At 41.9% G+C, this 16,346-nt stretch overlaps 1 protein-coding gene and 1 pseudogene across 1 annotated transcript in view; both read right to left on the bottom strand.

The window, feature by feature from the left end:
• The window catches only part of C12H6orf163 (chromosome 12 C6orf163 homolog), a 44,899-nt gene that overhangs the window by 13,658 nt on the left and 14,895 nt on the right, over nt 1–16,346 (bottom strand). Inside the window, exons 4-6 of the mRNA XM_060114552.1 lie at nt 7,338–7,432; nt 5,771–5,878; nt 1,053–1,255 (exon numbers count right to left, since the gene is read on the bottom strand). Coding sequence (XP_059970535.1) covers nt 1,053–1,255; nt 5,771–5,878; nt 7,338–7,432 — 406 coding nt within the window. The remainder of the gene's footprint in view (nt 1–1,052; nt 1,256–5,770; nt 5,879–7,337; nt 7,433–16,346) is intronic.
• On the bottom strand, nt 11,065–12,175 carry LOC132500310 (density-regulated protein-like; annotated as a pseudogene).

The following is a 16,346-nucleotide window of genomic DNA, read 5'->3' on the forward strand; positions in this document are numbered from 1 at the left end:
ATTTTTCACACATATATATATGATCCAATTTATGTAAAAATTATTTCAGATTATGCACATATATAAGGCTGTAAATACATCAAAAGGGCACAGAAGGATACAGACCCCATTCTTTAATATGATTGTCTCTGGGAGACAGGGACAGGGTAGGAAGCAGTGAGTTGGGACTTCGCAATTTTTGCTCTCTGTTTCCATAAGGTCAACTTCATTTACAGCATTATGACTTGTGTAATAAGAAAAAGACCAAAAGTAACCCATCCACAGTAGTGTATGGTATGCGCTAGAGAATGTGAAGACTGACTTATATGTGTCTGTGGAAAAGTATTTCTTGATTCCTCTCCTCCCCTAAAACTGGAGATACAGAATGAAAAACAATTTTTAGAACAGTAGTTATCTCGCGAGACGGGGGAAAGGAAGGAAATGTGGTTGAGGAAGAACATGGGACTTTTTAATCCCTTCAGATGGCTGGTAGGCCCTTGAGTATTCGTGTTATTTTTCTTTAAACCACACACACACGCACACATACACACACACACACATATTCTACAATACACTATACATTGTTCTCTATGTTTGATATATTCCATAATAAAAATGTAAAAACAGGGCTTCCTTGGTGGTGCAGTGGTTAAGAATCCGCCTGACAACGCAGGGGACACGGGTTCGATCCCTGGCCTGGGAACAGCCCACATGCCGCGGAGCAACTAAGCCCGTGAGCCACAACTACTGAGCCTGCACTCTAGAGTCCGTGAACCACAACAACTGAAGCCCATGCACCTAGAGCCTGTGCTCCACAAGAGAAGCCACTGCAATGAGAAGCCCACGTGCCGCATTAAAGAGTAGCTCCTGCTCACCGCAACCAGAGAAAGCCCGTGCACAGCAACAGAGACCTAATGCAGCCAAAAATAAAAATAAAAAATAAGTAAATTTTTAAAAAATGTAAAAACACAAAAGCCGGGAAATATCCACCTATGTGCTTCAACCTTATCCCTTTCTCCAAGTTGATTCTGACAGAGTAAGACACTGATTTGCAGGGGTGCCCCCTGGAGTACCTTCTCTGGGCCTGGATCTCCTCCTGGACTATGTGCCTCTCTTGGGCCTGGGCTTCCTCCACAGCCTGGACTTTCTCCCGGTGGCACTCCATCATGATCCTCTGGATCCTGTGGACCATGCGTTGCTCGGCAGCCAGGTGTTCTCGCTGCAGTTCTTCTAAAATGTTTTGATGCAACTCGATCTTGGTCTTATATACCATTTCCTTAAGCAACAGAAAAACTAGGTTTAGGTGTTACAGCTTTGATGTTTAAAAACGTTATTCAGGGCTTCCCTGGTGGTGCAGTGGTTGAGAGTCCGCCTGCCGATGCAGGGGACACGGGTTCGTGTCCTGGTCCGGGAAGATCCCACATGCCGCGGAGCGGCTGGGCCCATGAGCCATGGCCGCTGGGCCTGCGCGTCTGGAGCCTGTGCTCCGCAACAGGAGAGGCCACAACAGTGAGAGGCCCGCGTACCGCAAAAAAAAAAAAAAAAAAAATATATATATATATATATATATATTTTTTTTTTTTTTTAAATAGTAAAGGAATACAGAAAAAAATGGAAAAAGAAAAGAACTGGAATGGTATATCCATACCATGGAATATTACATGGCTCTTAAAAGGAAAAAATAAAGAAAAGTGTATACTATATGGAAAAGTTTCATTTATAATGATGTTAAGTAAAATCAGAAATGCACAAACTATTTAGCATAAAATACATATATAGATAATATTGGAAAGGAATTGCGAAAAGAAAAGTAGTTGGGTCACAGGTATTTTTTCTTGATTGTCCAAATATTCTATAGTGTCCTATTACCTTTATCCATGATTAGAAATACAGAATATGATACTGTTTTAGGAAGTCAGTCCTGGAAAATGGCAGAAATAATGACTATGAGAGTCTCCCGGGCAGGAGGACACCTGAGGCCCAGGCAGCAAGCACCGCACACGACCGCAGTCACAGGAAGCTGCCTGCCAGTCCCCACTGTCGTTCTGGAGCGTTCCAGCTCATTCGAGTTGAGGGGCTCTTCCTCGTTCACAAAGGGGATGGGAGCAAGGGCTCCACTGCGCCAAGGTAGAAGGACCCGTGGAGCCTTCAGCCGAGTAAAAAGAGGCACTTGCCAAACCAGGACCTGAGGGAAACAGGCTCCCAAGGAAAACCCTGTATCCCTAGAAATGTCCACTGACAGCACAGTGTGACAGGCACAGTGCTAGGGGCCGATGCTACAGACAGAAGGAGGGTGGAATCCTCCTCGGGACTCGCTGCCTAGCAGAGGAGACCCAGACCCCATCCTGCACCCAGTGGTTTAACAGAAACACATGCCAGAAAGGAGGGGCAATTTATTCCATCCAGGAGTTTCAAAACTTTCATTTAAAGGTCAGTTTGTATCTGTTTCAGGGATAAGAGAGAACATAAAGAAACAAAGGTGCTCAATATTCTGTGATAACCTAAATGGGAAAAGGATTTGATAAAGTATAGAAACATGTATATGTATAACTGAATCACTTTGTATAGAAACATGTATATATATAACTGAATCACTTTGTTGTACACCTGAAACTAACACAACATTGTCAATCAACTCTGCTCCAATATTAAACAAAATTTTTTTTAAAAAAAAGAATAAAAACAAAAGAAACTAAGTTATTTCACAGAGTGAGTCAGTGGAAGAACTAGGAACAAAAGCAGATTCTCGCCCACCAGCTTCTCGCTTCATTGTTGGCTGTGATGCTGGGGTCTTTCCAGAGATTCAACAGTTTATTTTCCTTCCAGAAACGCCGTCCAGGCTTATAAGACAGTGAGGTTCCTCCCTCCCTCCTCCTCCCTGTCTCCCAGAGACAATCACTGAGCAGGGAATGGAAGGTTCTGCTACAGGTAATAAGCCTGAGTCTCTATCTTGTAGTCAGAGGCCATTGTTTAACGTCTTAGGGGCTATTTTAACTTCTTAGGGATTATTTCTGGGTTTTCAAGTACATTTTCAGTAACTGAGATTGCTGAATGGTTGAGCCTTAGATAGATGAAGTATTATCATAATACGTTTCTATTTGAATCATAGAATTTAAAAATGACACACCAGCCCTTTCTTTTGACCGGGTTCTGAACAAGGATTCAGAGAATTGAACCCTGTCCCTCTTTTATGTAATGGTTTAGTAAAACCAAAATCATTTTACTGCCTCACACAGCATGTCCAATACCTACTTAAAGCTACGAAAAAAGAATTCAATGACCTACTGTTTGGCGGTGTTCTTACTCAATGGAAAGCCTTCCAGTTAAATGACTTTTACTGAAATGCATTTTGAGTGAATCAGCCTCTATCTGGAGATAAGAGACAGCCTCATGAAATCCATCCTCTTTACTGTGCAGATGTTTAACAGACCTTCCTTTATTACACAATGCCTCCCTCATGAGAAGTTTCTCTCAGGTATCACATGGAGGAAGATCTGGGCCATCTGAGTACCGGATTTGTTTTTACCTCATGGACATGGTGATTCATAGCACTTTCCTCTGTGCACTGACTGTCAGAAAACTCAAGGGCCAGCTATGACAGGACCTGCACAGGACCTCGTGGCATACAGACATTTCTGCGTTTCGGATTCACACCTGACTTCATTCTATTTCCTACTCTCATTTTCCCTTAGCTTCCATTTTATTATTTACTTTTTAATATTATTGTATTTGAATAAGATAATATGAGCACCTTTTCAAAATCCTATCTGTCCATTGGACAAGACCTGGAAATTTTATTTAACAGCAAGCATCTGACACCCAAATTCTTAACATCACAGAAGAGCAATACCTGGTGATTTCTACGTCTCAGAGTGTAATGCTGTTTGGTTCTAGAAGAACTTGGTTTTCTGCTCTCTATACGGGTAATCTCAAACTTTAATATGAGAGAATACGTGTGACTTTATATGTGTTTATATCAAACTTTAATATACGTGAGAATCACATGGGCTGCTGGTTAAATAGGCTGCCAATGACTCTGTAGGTCAGGTGGAGCCCAGGAATCTGCAGGTAAGTAGGCTCTAAGGAGGTGGTTCAGAGACACCCCCGGGGAGCAACAGCGATGTCTGTCTGGGAACCCTACAGCTGAAACAACCCTCTACATCCCTCTTAGACAAATCACTCATTCCTAATAATAATAATAATAAAAAGTCCCTGAGACTTTTTTAGAATACTTTGGAAAGGTCAACCTCCCTCTTTAAACTTTCTTAGGACTTCTTCTGTTTTAACACTAAGTGCATCAACTCAACCCAAAGACTATATGGGGTACCATCAAATTACCTAGAGCAAGACTAGGAGGCAAGCTCCTTGAAACAGGCATTACATCTAAGCTATCCTTGCATCATCACAACCTGTTAGGGGCCCGGGGAGTGGGGATTTATCAATTCATAGAGGAGTATTTCACTCTTCAAGAACCAGTGTGGCCGTTCCGGTCCCAGCTAGCTGAGCAGCAGGCCTATCTGGACATGCTATAAACGCTCCTCCCGTTTCGAAGTGAAACAGGGATGGCCATTGGAGTCAAACAGGGAGGGTCAACCGTCCCTTAGGAGCCCTGGGGTGGAGCTCCCTTTCATGCCAGGAAGTTTTCTGAGGACAGTCTATTTAATCTCACCTGGTACAGAGCTGATACACGGCAGGTGCTCACGGCCAAAACGAGAGACAAAAGGGCCCACGGTCCCCGAACTGTTTATTCGTTATGTTCTAATTGAATTAGGCCAAACCTGGGCCCACACTTCTGCCACTTTCCCTCCACCCTCTGCCCAGGAATCATCACACCTGCATCGTGCCCTGTCCTGTCCCTCCCGTGACCCACGTGTGAAAATAGTTCTGTCTGTTTTTTCCTTTGAGCAGAGTTTGGGACTGAACTGTGTAAGGAACCCCTGGGTCTCTGCCTGCACAGTTTACTAACTACCCAGGGTCGTGTACTGGAACAAGTTACAGGCTGGAAAGAGTCCCCCTCATTGTGTGACCTCTGGCCCTGCAGGAAATACCTGAGAAGCAGAGGGCCCTCTTGGCATCGCGGTAAATGCAAACTTAGGAAAAAGGACGCAATCAGAGAGCTCAGGAGAAGGGAGAGAAGCGCCTGCTTCCTCTGTTCAGCCCGTTTTCACACTTGGAGTCAAGGCACTGTGCTGGCACCAGGACAAGGGTGGTAGCGAGGCGGACACACCCTTATGAAGGCTGCAGGCAGATGGCGATCAGATATTCAACAAGTAATCAATCCTCCAATCTATTTACTTACACCAGTGCTAGGTGGTGATGCCGTTAAAGAGGGCGGGGTGACAAGGACAGTGTATGGGTAGCAGGACAGAGCTGATCAGGTAAGGTCTCCCTTGACCAGTGATGTCTGATGTCTGATGAAGTGCAGGAAGAACATTCTGGCAAAGTCCCCAAGGTGGGAAAGAGTGTGGTGCATACAGGCTTGAGGGTCCAGAGGAAGGGCACCGAGAGGAGGAAAGGGAGCCAGTGGCAAGGGAGGTGGGGTCCGGCAGGCAGGGGTGCCTCCTTCATACCTCAACCCCATAAAGGTTTGGGTTCATTATATCAAAGGCCATTCATTATGCTTCATTATGTCAAAGGGATTCTCTTGCACCCATGCATCACTGTTGCCATGGAGTCCAGCATATCTTCTGTGAAAATCCTGGGCCTCCCAACCAACCTCCACGGAACACGCCACCCAGAGCTTTTTACTAAAGTACCGCTAAAAAGACAACAAACAAGCCACTATAAAAACCTGTAAACCTTTTTCATGTTCCTCTTTCAGAATCTGGATTTTCATTTTGTGCATGTCATTTGCTTCTTCAAGGGCTTTCTTCACTGCTTCTCTTTGGCGTTCATCAGCCTTTGAAAGAGTTCATTTATTTATTAATATATATCAGGTTTTCATGTTTAATGAAAACTAGCAACCACCCTGGGGCCCCTGACTGCTGGCTCTGTTCCCATCTCAAACCTCCCATAGCAAACTAGGCCTCAGCCAGAGATGCCCTAACATGTCCTAACAGAGATGCCCTAACACAGAGAGGCCCAAACTATGGCTAAAATCACTGTTTCAGGAATTGCTAAGGAGAGCTTTACTGCAGGCTGCTGGGCTGTCTTTTTTCTTTGGCACTTTATTTCTTGCTTGATTGACTATCAAAGTCATGTATGCTCATCGCAGAAAATCTGGAAAATACAGAGAAGTGGAAAAATGCACAAAGCCTGAAATTACTGAGAAGGGAGGCTGAGTACCATCCCAGATCCCCTGCATCAGGGTCTTCAGGAAGAGGTTTCATTATTTTATTTCAAGAGAATGCCCAGAACATTAGTTATATTTAAATTGTATATTGTTATATTTAAATTGTACATTATTCACAAAAGCATTCTCTTGTGTTAGGGTAGTTAATTAATGGCTCACAATCAATTTAAATTTTATTATTGATAAGGATACATGTCTAGTAAGATTTTTATTTCTATTACCCTTTGCACTGGAGCATTTTATACTTTCGAAGTACTTTAATACCAAGCTTTTGTTGGGACTAATGCTGGGCAATCCCAACAGTCTTTGCTATGATGTTTACTTTATAGAGAAACCGAGAAACAATGTCCTAGCACTGTGGGTTGTCCTGCTCTCAAGAAGCGCTAATTTTCTTTAGGAAGTCACGTATGGCATTTTCTCTCTAACTGGAAGAGTGGGAGCTGGAGGATTGAGATTCTGCTTCGCTGAAGTGTCTGGGACCTGACCGTGAGCCCCAAGACCCTCAAAGTGCCTCCACGGCCCTCGGCAGTCACACGGACAAGGTGTCCAGGACTTTGGAGCGAAGGGGCGCTGGGAGAGGGGGTGAAAAGGAGAGTCAGCTGTGACGCAGCATTTGGAAAAAACAGGCACTTAGGGGCATTACACACTGCACAAACGAATGGTCTACTGTATATTAAATATTAAGCAATAATAAACAAGTACAACAAGAATGTCTTTTTAAAAAGCTTTTAATCCCATGAGAATAAAGGGAGCAGGCAGGAGTCCTCCACACAGAGGGGCAATTTAGACAGAAGGAAGCTCCTGATGATTTCTACTTCTTACTTAGCACCTACTGTGTGCCGGGCACGCTATTTCATTGAACTCTCTCAATAATCCTACAGAGTGAGTATTACTGTTCCTCTCTTACATTGGAAGACGCCAAGACTATGGAGTTGAAGAACTTGCTACCCTGGTCCCACAGACGCCAGCATTCAAGTCAGTTCTGCCTGACTCCACTCTTTCATACAAATCCAAAACGTGAAAGAACCACAAAGATGCATTCAGGTTGATTTCCAACCTCTTTTACCTCAGCCCATACGTCAGCCTCTACTCTGGCAATACGTCCTTTGAGTACAGCTTCTTGAAACTGCTCTTCTTTATTCAGAATATGTGTTCCAATATCTGTGTTTTAAGAGAAAAAAAATCACAAATATCCACAGACTGTTTCTTGGCTTTCCTTTTCACTGTTATCGAGTTATTTATTAGAGTTATCTAAGAAATATATCCTTGCAGGAAATGTCAGTCTTTAAAGATACCCATGAAAGGGGTAACTTCTTCCCTAACTGATTAAGAAGGAACTCACAGCACCGTGCATCAGACCCGGTCCACAAGGAGGCAACCGGGGAAGGAAAATAGCAGGAGGAACACATTCTGCAGCTCAGAGTTGAACGGTGAGTGAATATTCAAGAGACATTAGCACACTGTCCAGCTCCTCTCTGGGTGCTGGTGTTAGTTACCTCCACTGGGAAAGTGGTAGCAGAATGCTTTCTTTAATACGCCATAGGCCCTTGTAACATGTCGGTCCTCATGGGTTTAGCTGCTTTAGCTGTGGGCAGGAGTTTAGCACTTCTCTGTCAATGACCTTATTTCCAAATAACAATATTCCCATAATACTTCCCTCTCCACCCAGACAGGAGGGTTCGAGGACCACACAATATCAGAGAGCTGGGGACAGAGCTCTGAGTGCACGGAGCTGGGCCGAGGGATTTCTCCATCTTCTCCTGCCGGAGTGGGTTGTCAGAGGTGACTCACAGCCTGCAGGAGGATGCTGAAACCACAACACACACACACACACACACACACACACACACACACACACTCTTTCTCTCCAATTTAAACTATTACAGTACTTATTTATTCCATTTATTGCTCACATCTTAGATGTGTCAAATTATTAACCATTCTGGCGATTAGGTCTTGATCGGCTCCCTAAAATTACAAGGCGCATCTCAAACTGCAGTGTATCTCTCGTGGTGCCTTGCTGGCCGTAAATACAGATAAGACATTGGGGACATATGTTTTGTCTGACCAACACCTCTTTTCTCCCTCTGGTAACAGGACCCATTTTGCTCAAGAACTTACCCCTCTCACCTGTTCTGGGACTGCCAATCACAGCAGCCAACCTGCTTGGCCCATCACATGATCCCCATTAACTGGCCCCATTAATGGGCCTGGGATTGGACACATGCTCAAGTCTAGCCAGTCACATTCTTCTCCAGGATTTTATATAAAGCTGTAAGGAGCACAGAGCTCTTTTTCCTCTAAGGTTTTTAAACCGGAGGTGTTTGGTGATTAGGAGGCATTAAGAGGTAACATGAGGGGGACTTCCCTGGTGGCACAGTGGTTTAGACTCTGTGCTCCCAATGCAGGGGGCCTGGGTTCGATCCCTGGTCAGGGAACTAGATCCCACATGCATGCAGCAACTAAGAGTTCGCATGCCGCAACTAAGGAGCCCGACTGCCACAACTAAGACCTGGCGCAACCAAATAAATAAATAAATATTTTTTTAAAAAAGAAGCCAATTTCAACAAGTAAATTTTTTAAAAAAAGAGGTAACATGAGGGAGTTTCTTTGTGGTGAAGAAACATTTCTATGTTCTAATTGTGGTGATAGTTACACGATAACCATCATGTGATAACATCAATAAAACTACACACCAAAGAAAAAAAGTGCATGTAAGGTCTGCATCTGAATTAACAGTATTGATCCAACACCAATTTCCTGGTTTTGACAGTGTAGCAGCATTATGTAAGGCATTAATGAGAGACGCTGGATGGGAACTCTCTGTTCTATTTTTTAAACTTATCAGTCTTCAACTATTTCCAAATAAAAAACTATTAAAATATGTAAAAAATATTTTAAAACTTAAAAGAAAACCCCACAAGCTGAGGGCCAATTCTGAAGGTTCTAATTTACTGGGTCCGTGTTGGATTAGTATTGTAATAGGGAAGAACAAATCTAACTCCATATTAGATCTGTTTCTTTTACTTTAACCTTTGTATTCTATTGCTTTTGCTTAGAGTTAAGAATGTTGCCTATAGCCTGAAATCTACAGGATAGCCCATTCTCAAGGTTCTGACCTTTAAAGGTGTTAACACTTCCCCATTCATATAGAGATAAAAAGTTGCAGAACAGAGAATAAAATCTGTCTTGTTGGAAGTTACAGTAACATCATGACCTGACCTACCCAGACAGCTGCAAGAACAAAGGATTCCTGCACCAAGAAGTCTGCAACAACCAGCCCCCACCCCCCGCCCCTTTTAATATAAGAGAAACCTGATTTCTGAATGGGGTACCATGGTTCTCTAGGACATTAGTCTGCAATCTTCTGGGTCTGCTGGCTTTCCAAATAAAGTTGTTATTCCTTGCCCTGACAACCCGTCTCCTGATTTACTGGCCTGTTGTATGGTGAGCAGAACAGGTTTGGGCTCGGTAACAGTATTTTTTTTTTTAATGGGTAAATTTACTTTATCAGATAATTTTATTTAGCTAAATTCACAGTTAATGCAGAATTTCATTTTCTTAATTTACATCTTTATTATACATTCTTTCAATTATTTAAAAACCCACTAATTCATTTAATATTGCAATTTGCATGGCAATAAACAATGGGTTCTAACTTTCTTAAAGGTGTCTATAGCAATTTAAAATACCATGAGTCTTCTTTTCAGTTTGTAGCACCTGACTTAAGACCTTTACAAAAACAGATTTTAAATTCATTTAATGTACTCATTAAGATTCATTGTCACTGTTTCTCTTGTAAGGAAAACAAATTTCAATTGCTATTTCCCAGACTATATTGAGCAATGGTGTATATTATTTTCAAATGGTTAGCAGAATTTTACTCACATAAATTTATAGCCAGAAAAAGAACTCCGCCTCTCTGAATGCCTATCCACTCAAAACAATGATGAAAATAATGTATAAAATGGATTTGAGGGTCTGACCTCCTACTTAACATTATCAAACACTTTCCAAGTATTCCTAGAAAATATTTTAAAACATATGCAAATATTCTACCATATGACAAACCATCATTTCTTTAACCATTTCCCAATTGTTCATCTTTATCATTTGTAATTTTTTTACATCATGAGTAGCACTTTGAAGAACACCCTCAACCGTAGTTTTAAGCCAGACATTATATCTTTAGGATAATGTCAAGAAGTGGGTCAAACAGTGCAGATAGTTTTAAGGCTGTTAATATACTTCACCAAATAATCTCCAGAACAGCTTGAACAACTATTACCAACAATATGTTAATAGGCCCACAGTGAACTTGGCTAGTGACAGTGAAGCAAATTCAACTACAGATCCATGAGATGCTCAAGCATCTCAAAACTATCATACCAAAGGAGCAAGGAGACAGTTATTACTGGTGATGAAGCCAAATTCACATTCTTCAAAATACCACTCAGCTTAACAACAACAACAACAAAATCATGATTTGATTAAATCATGATTATTTAAAAATAATCAACAGAAAAGCTTTCCACAGAAAGTCTAGTTTTTCCAAAAATAAGAAGTTAAAAAGTCAGTACCAAATGACCAAAATATTTTATTTGACTAAATTCTATTTCATGCATGAGCATGACACCCTCTCCTGTTTATTAGACTTCGGCAATAAAAAAAAAAAAAAAAAACCCAAGCAGCCTTGTACAGAACAGTGAAAATGCCAGGGGTGAGGGTAGGCTACAGTTTTACTGTAGGATAAATATATATATATATATATATTTTTAAAAGACCTCTCTCCCTTTGGCCATATCAACAATCAGTTCAGATCATTAAATACAGACAAATTTTCAAAATCGCTTCTTCACTTCTCCAAGATCTTCAATGCTATTATCATCCACTTCTGGCCATTCTTCCTGAATGACATCACTTGTGTCACCTGTAAAGTCTCCTTGAATGATGATTTCATCCTCCCCTATTACTGAGGCACCCAGGAGAATTTCTGAGCAAAAACCCTTTGTGCTTCTTCAAGATCGATTTCAAAAGTTGCAAGGTCACACACTCGTTACGTATTTCTTCTTTGCCCTGGGAATTTTGGCTATCGTAACCTTTTGTGGTACAGTTTTCTTTTTTTGTTTTGACCCCTTCCACCTTTTGTTTTTTCTTCTCTTCCTCTTCCCCTGCTGTTCCTTGACCCTCACTTCTTCTTCTTTTTTTAAAAATTATTTTATTTCATTTATTTTTGGCTGCGTTGGGTCTTCGTTGCTGTGCGCAGGCTTTCTCTAGTTGTGGCGAGTGGGGGCTACTCTTCGTTGTGGTGTGCAGGCTTCTCATTGCAGTGGCTTCTCTTGTTGTGGAGCACAGGCTCTAGGCGCACGGGCTTCAGTAGTTGTGGCACATGGGCTCAGTAGTTGTGGCTCACGGGCTCTAGAGCGCAGGCTCAGTAGTTGTGGCACACGGGTTTAGTTGCTCTGCAGCATGTGGGATCTTCCCAGACCAGGGCTTGAACCCGTGTCCCCTGCATTGGCAGGCAGATTCTTAACCACTGCGGCCACCAGGGAAGTCCGTCCCTCACTTCTTGTTCCAGCTTCTTGTTCGGGTGAATTTTCTACAGCAAGGTTTGCAAACTCGTTTGGAAAATTCTTCATTGTTGACATTTAGCAACATCAGACATATATTCACAGTACTCTGTTGGTAATGAATACACTCCACAGTAAAGGACTCAAGTGGGTAATCTGCATCTAATTTGGTATTGCTCCTTGGGTCTCCTTTGCAATCATGCCCACCGGATTCAGAAATGTCAGCAGCCATTTCAAAACCCGGGTGGTCGCACAGTCTCCACCATCTCCGCGCCCGCCACTACCGCCAGCTGAAGTGACACAGGAGACTCCTCTTCCCCAGCCAGAGCCGCCCAAGAGCTCGGTAACAGTATTAAATCCAATGAGTCTGTGTTTGGATTTAAAAGTTCTGTAGGACACTGCCAGGGTTGAGAACTACCCTATGCAATACTCATTAGCATTTATACAGACATTTCAACATGCTTTAATTTATTCACTTAATGTTTGGATTCAGATATCCTAGGAGGCATAAGGAATCAACCAATAAAAGCGTATTTAGAATAGATATCCACGGTTCTGGGTGTAAAAGGTCAAAGCATTATAGAGATAATAATTAATAAGTCATACTAAACAGTTATTAAAAGTTAAAATCAGTTATCAGTTTTGGTATTGATATTTTTAGAGGATGATCCCAATTTGATCTCCCGCTACACTTTAGCTTTTTCAAAACACCCTCCATTCTCTAGCTTCTTACATTTTCAAAGATCAGGAGTGAAATTTAATCACTACTAATTTAACATATTAAGGAAGAGAGGATATGAGAAGTATTTTGAGAGTTCTTAGGAAAACACTTTTAAGGCTTAAAGTCAGACTGAAAAATCTGACGGAGATGAGGAGAGAAGGAAACCTGTAATTACAACTTGATTTGCTTACTAAAAGTGTATATATGGGGGGGAGGGATAAATTGGGAATTTGGGATTAACAGATACACACTACTATATATAAAATAGACAAACAGGGCTTCCCTGGTGGCGCAGTGGTTGAGAGTCCACCTGCCGATGCAGGGGACGCAGGTTCGTGCCCCAGTCCGGGAAGATCCCACATGCCGCAGAGCAGCTGGGCCCGTGAGCCATGGCCGCTGAGCCTGGGCGTCCAGAGCCTGTGCTCCACAACGGGAGAGGCCACAGCAGTGAGAGGCCCGCGCACCGCAAAAAAAAAAAAAAAAAAAAGATAGACAACAAGGACCTACTGTATAGCACAAGGAATGATACTCAATATCTTGTAATAACCTATGATGGAAAACAATCTGAAAAAGAACGTATATTTTATATAAAAGAATATATATTTTATATAATATATTTATATAAAATTCTAAATATTTATATAAATTTTTATATTTATATATATATAATGAATCACTTTGCTATATACCTGAAACATGGTAAATCAACTATATTTCAATAAAAATTTTTTAAAAATACAAAAGGATTTAAAAGAGGAAGAAAAAGAAGTGTATATATAGTACATATTCTCATGTTACCCAGATCTACCTACTTTTATGTCACCAGCTACTAATAAAGAATATAGTTTTACCATATGCTAACGCATATATATGGAATCTAAAAAAAAAATGGTACTGATGAACCTAGTGGCAGACATACAGAATGGACTTGAGGGCGGGGGCGGGAAGGCGGAAGGGTAAGCTGGGACGAAGTGAGAGAGTGGCATGGACATAAATACATTACCAAATGTAACACCGATAGCTAGTGGGAAGCAGCCACATAGAACAGGGAGATCAGCTCAGTGTTCTGTGACCACCTAGAGGGGTGGGATAGGGAGGGTGGGAGGGAGACGCAAGAGGGAGGGGATAAGGGGATATATGTATATGTATAGCTGATTCACCTTGTTATAAAGCAGAAACTAACCATTGTGAAGCATTATACTCCAATAAAGATGTTAAAAAAAAAAAGAATATAGTTTCTTTCACCCATGTATTAAGGTATTACTTAGAGATATTTCCTCTCCTATGTGTATGGAAGGTGCCCAAGTACGAGGAAGGGCAAAAAGAACTCTCAGTTACTATTATGTGCCAGGCTTTAGAATAGGTACAAATATTTCATTAAAGTCTCAAGACAAATCTGCAAGGTAAGTATTAACATACCTATTTACATATAAGGAGACAGACTGAGAGGCTAAGCATACTGTCAAGGCACACAACTGGGAAGTGGAGAACTGGATTTCAACCCACATTCTTCTCATGCCAAACAGACACCCCTGCAGGACAAGCAACTTTGATCAGGAGTCTACACATCAGGAAGAATGTCATATAATGCTATGAAACATTAGAACAAAGGAAAACAGCAAAGTCACTTACCCAGTATATCTTTGTGAGTGTAAAAGCGTGTCTTAAATGGCTTGTACTCATGGATCCGTTTGAAGATTTCCCCAAAGGGGGCTGGTGGAATTATTTTATTACACACAGCACAGCAAACAAAGTTTGTGTAATTCGGATTTCTGATCATAATTAAATTTGTCTTTTACTACGTGCACTTAAAACACTCTTAGGATCAGAAAAAGTAATTTTAAGAAAAGCTAGACGTTTGAGAAAGCTGGAAGAGGTTCAAGGTTTGAAGACAATGCTAGAGGCTTGCAAGGATTAAATGATTTGCCATGATTAGGTAGTGGTTATGTGCCTAATGGTAAAGAACGGTACTGAGGGCTTCCCTGGTGGCGCAGTGGTTGAGAATCTGCCTGCCGATGCAGAGGACACGGGTTCGTGCCCCGGTCCAGGAAGATCCCACATGCCGTGGAGCGGCTGGGCCCGTGAGCCATGGCTGCTAAGCCTGCGCGTCCGGAGCCTGTGCTCCGCAACGGGAGAGGCCACAACAGTGAGAGGCCCACGTACCGCAAAAAAAAAAAAAAAAAAAAAAAGAACGGTACTGAAAGCCTCTGCCATATAAGGTCTGGGCACTGGATTTGGGAAGATTTAAGCAGTTGTTCCCTCCTAGACTCTAGATTAAATTGTTAACTTACTTAGCAACTGTTGCTAGGTAAGACAAGCTTTGCTCATAAAAGCGACTAGAAATAATGACTAAAGGGAACGTGGTAAAGCTGTTCATTTCCCAGATACCTTCTGTATTAGTTTCCTTCTGGGGATGTAACAAATTACCACATATTTAGTAGCTTAAAACAACACAAATTCATTCTCTTGCACTTCCGGAGGTCAGAAGTCCAAAATGAGTCTTATGGGGCTAAAATTAAGATGTTAGCAGCACTGGTCCTTCTGGAGGCTTTAGGGGAAAATCTGTTTCCTTGCCTTTTCCAGCTTCCAGAGGCCACCCTCATTCCTTGGCCCATGGACTCACATCAATATAGCCTTTTCTCTTCCTGTTTGCAGGGTGACATTGCTTCTTCCTCTGATCATCTGCCTCCCTCTTATAAGGACTTCTGTGATTCTATCAAGCCCAGCCAGATAATAAAGGATAATTTCCCCATCTCAAAATCCTGAACTTAATCACATCTGTCAAGACCCTTCTGCCATATAATGGAACATATTCACAGGTTCTAGGGATTAGGATCCAAACATCTCTGGGGTGGTTGGGGGAAAAGGAATATTATTCAGCCTGCTATACTTTCTGTTAAATGGTTTGTTTTAAAGAATTGATTTTTTAGGCCAGAAAAGGAGGGAACTCAATTTTTTTCAGGTTATCTATAAATATGTTTTTGTGCCATGACAGTAAAACTGGGAAATATCACAAGTATCTTAAAGGAAAATTTACTTTCATTAAGCAAGCACTCAAAATTACTAAGCTTGGTTTCAAAAATCAGAGTTAACTAATTTGTTGTCCTTGTTTTAAAATGGAAAGTCCTACATCTCAAGAACCCCCTCGGTGCCTGGCAAACTGGGAAAGATTGGTCACCCGATAAGGATATAAAATAATAAGTAACTTCACTGTTTACGTCAGGAAATTCTTATCAACTTGTCAGTTGAACTGCTTGCTCCTCTGGGCAAATAGCTCTTCTATCAGAAGAGATTGCTTCCCTGGGCAAAGAGGTCGCTTACACCTTATCAATGGTTCACTTACCAAGACTTGCTTCCAGACTGAATCTCTTATGTTACTGAGTTTGCCTAATCTCAACCAGATTCCTGCATTGGAAAACATTCCTCCTACCACTTGAACCCAGACTACAAAAGGCTGTAAGGCCCTCTCTAGACAACTGACTCTGTCAAAGTGGCATTTTCCTTTAGAGAAGGAATGAAAACATCAACACACAGCCAGGCAGCCTCTGACACTGCACACAGAAAGGCTGTGCTACAGAACTTGTAACCACCCTGTAAACAGTATCACAGTTAGGTTACTTGCTCCTAAAATTCAATGGGATTCTTCCCTTGCACTACTTCTCACAGCTGTGTGCCTTGCGGAATCTACTGCTACCCTGGTTCGTTCACACACGTCACATGGCTTAAGGCTGCCCTCTGCCCAGTTCCTGATGCCCTTCTTTGCTGCACTATCTCCTGATAGCTC

Source organism: Mesoplodon densirostris, chromosome 12, assembly GCF_025265405.1.
Source record: "Mesoplodon densirostris isolate mMesDen1 chromosome 12, mMesDen1 primary haplotype, whole genome shotgun sequence".
Classification (NCBI taxonomy): domain Eukaryota; kingdom Metazoa; phylum Chordata; class Mammalia; order Artiodactyla; family Ziphiidae; genus Mesoplodon; species Mesoplodon densirostris.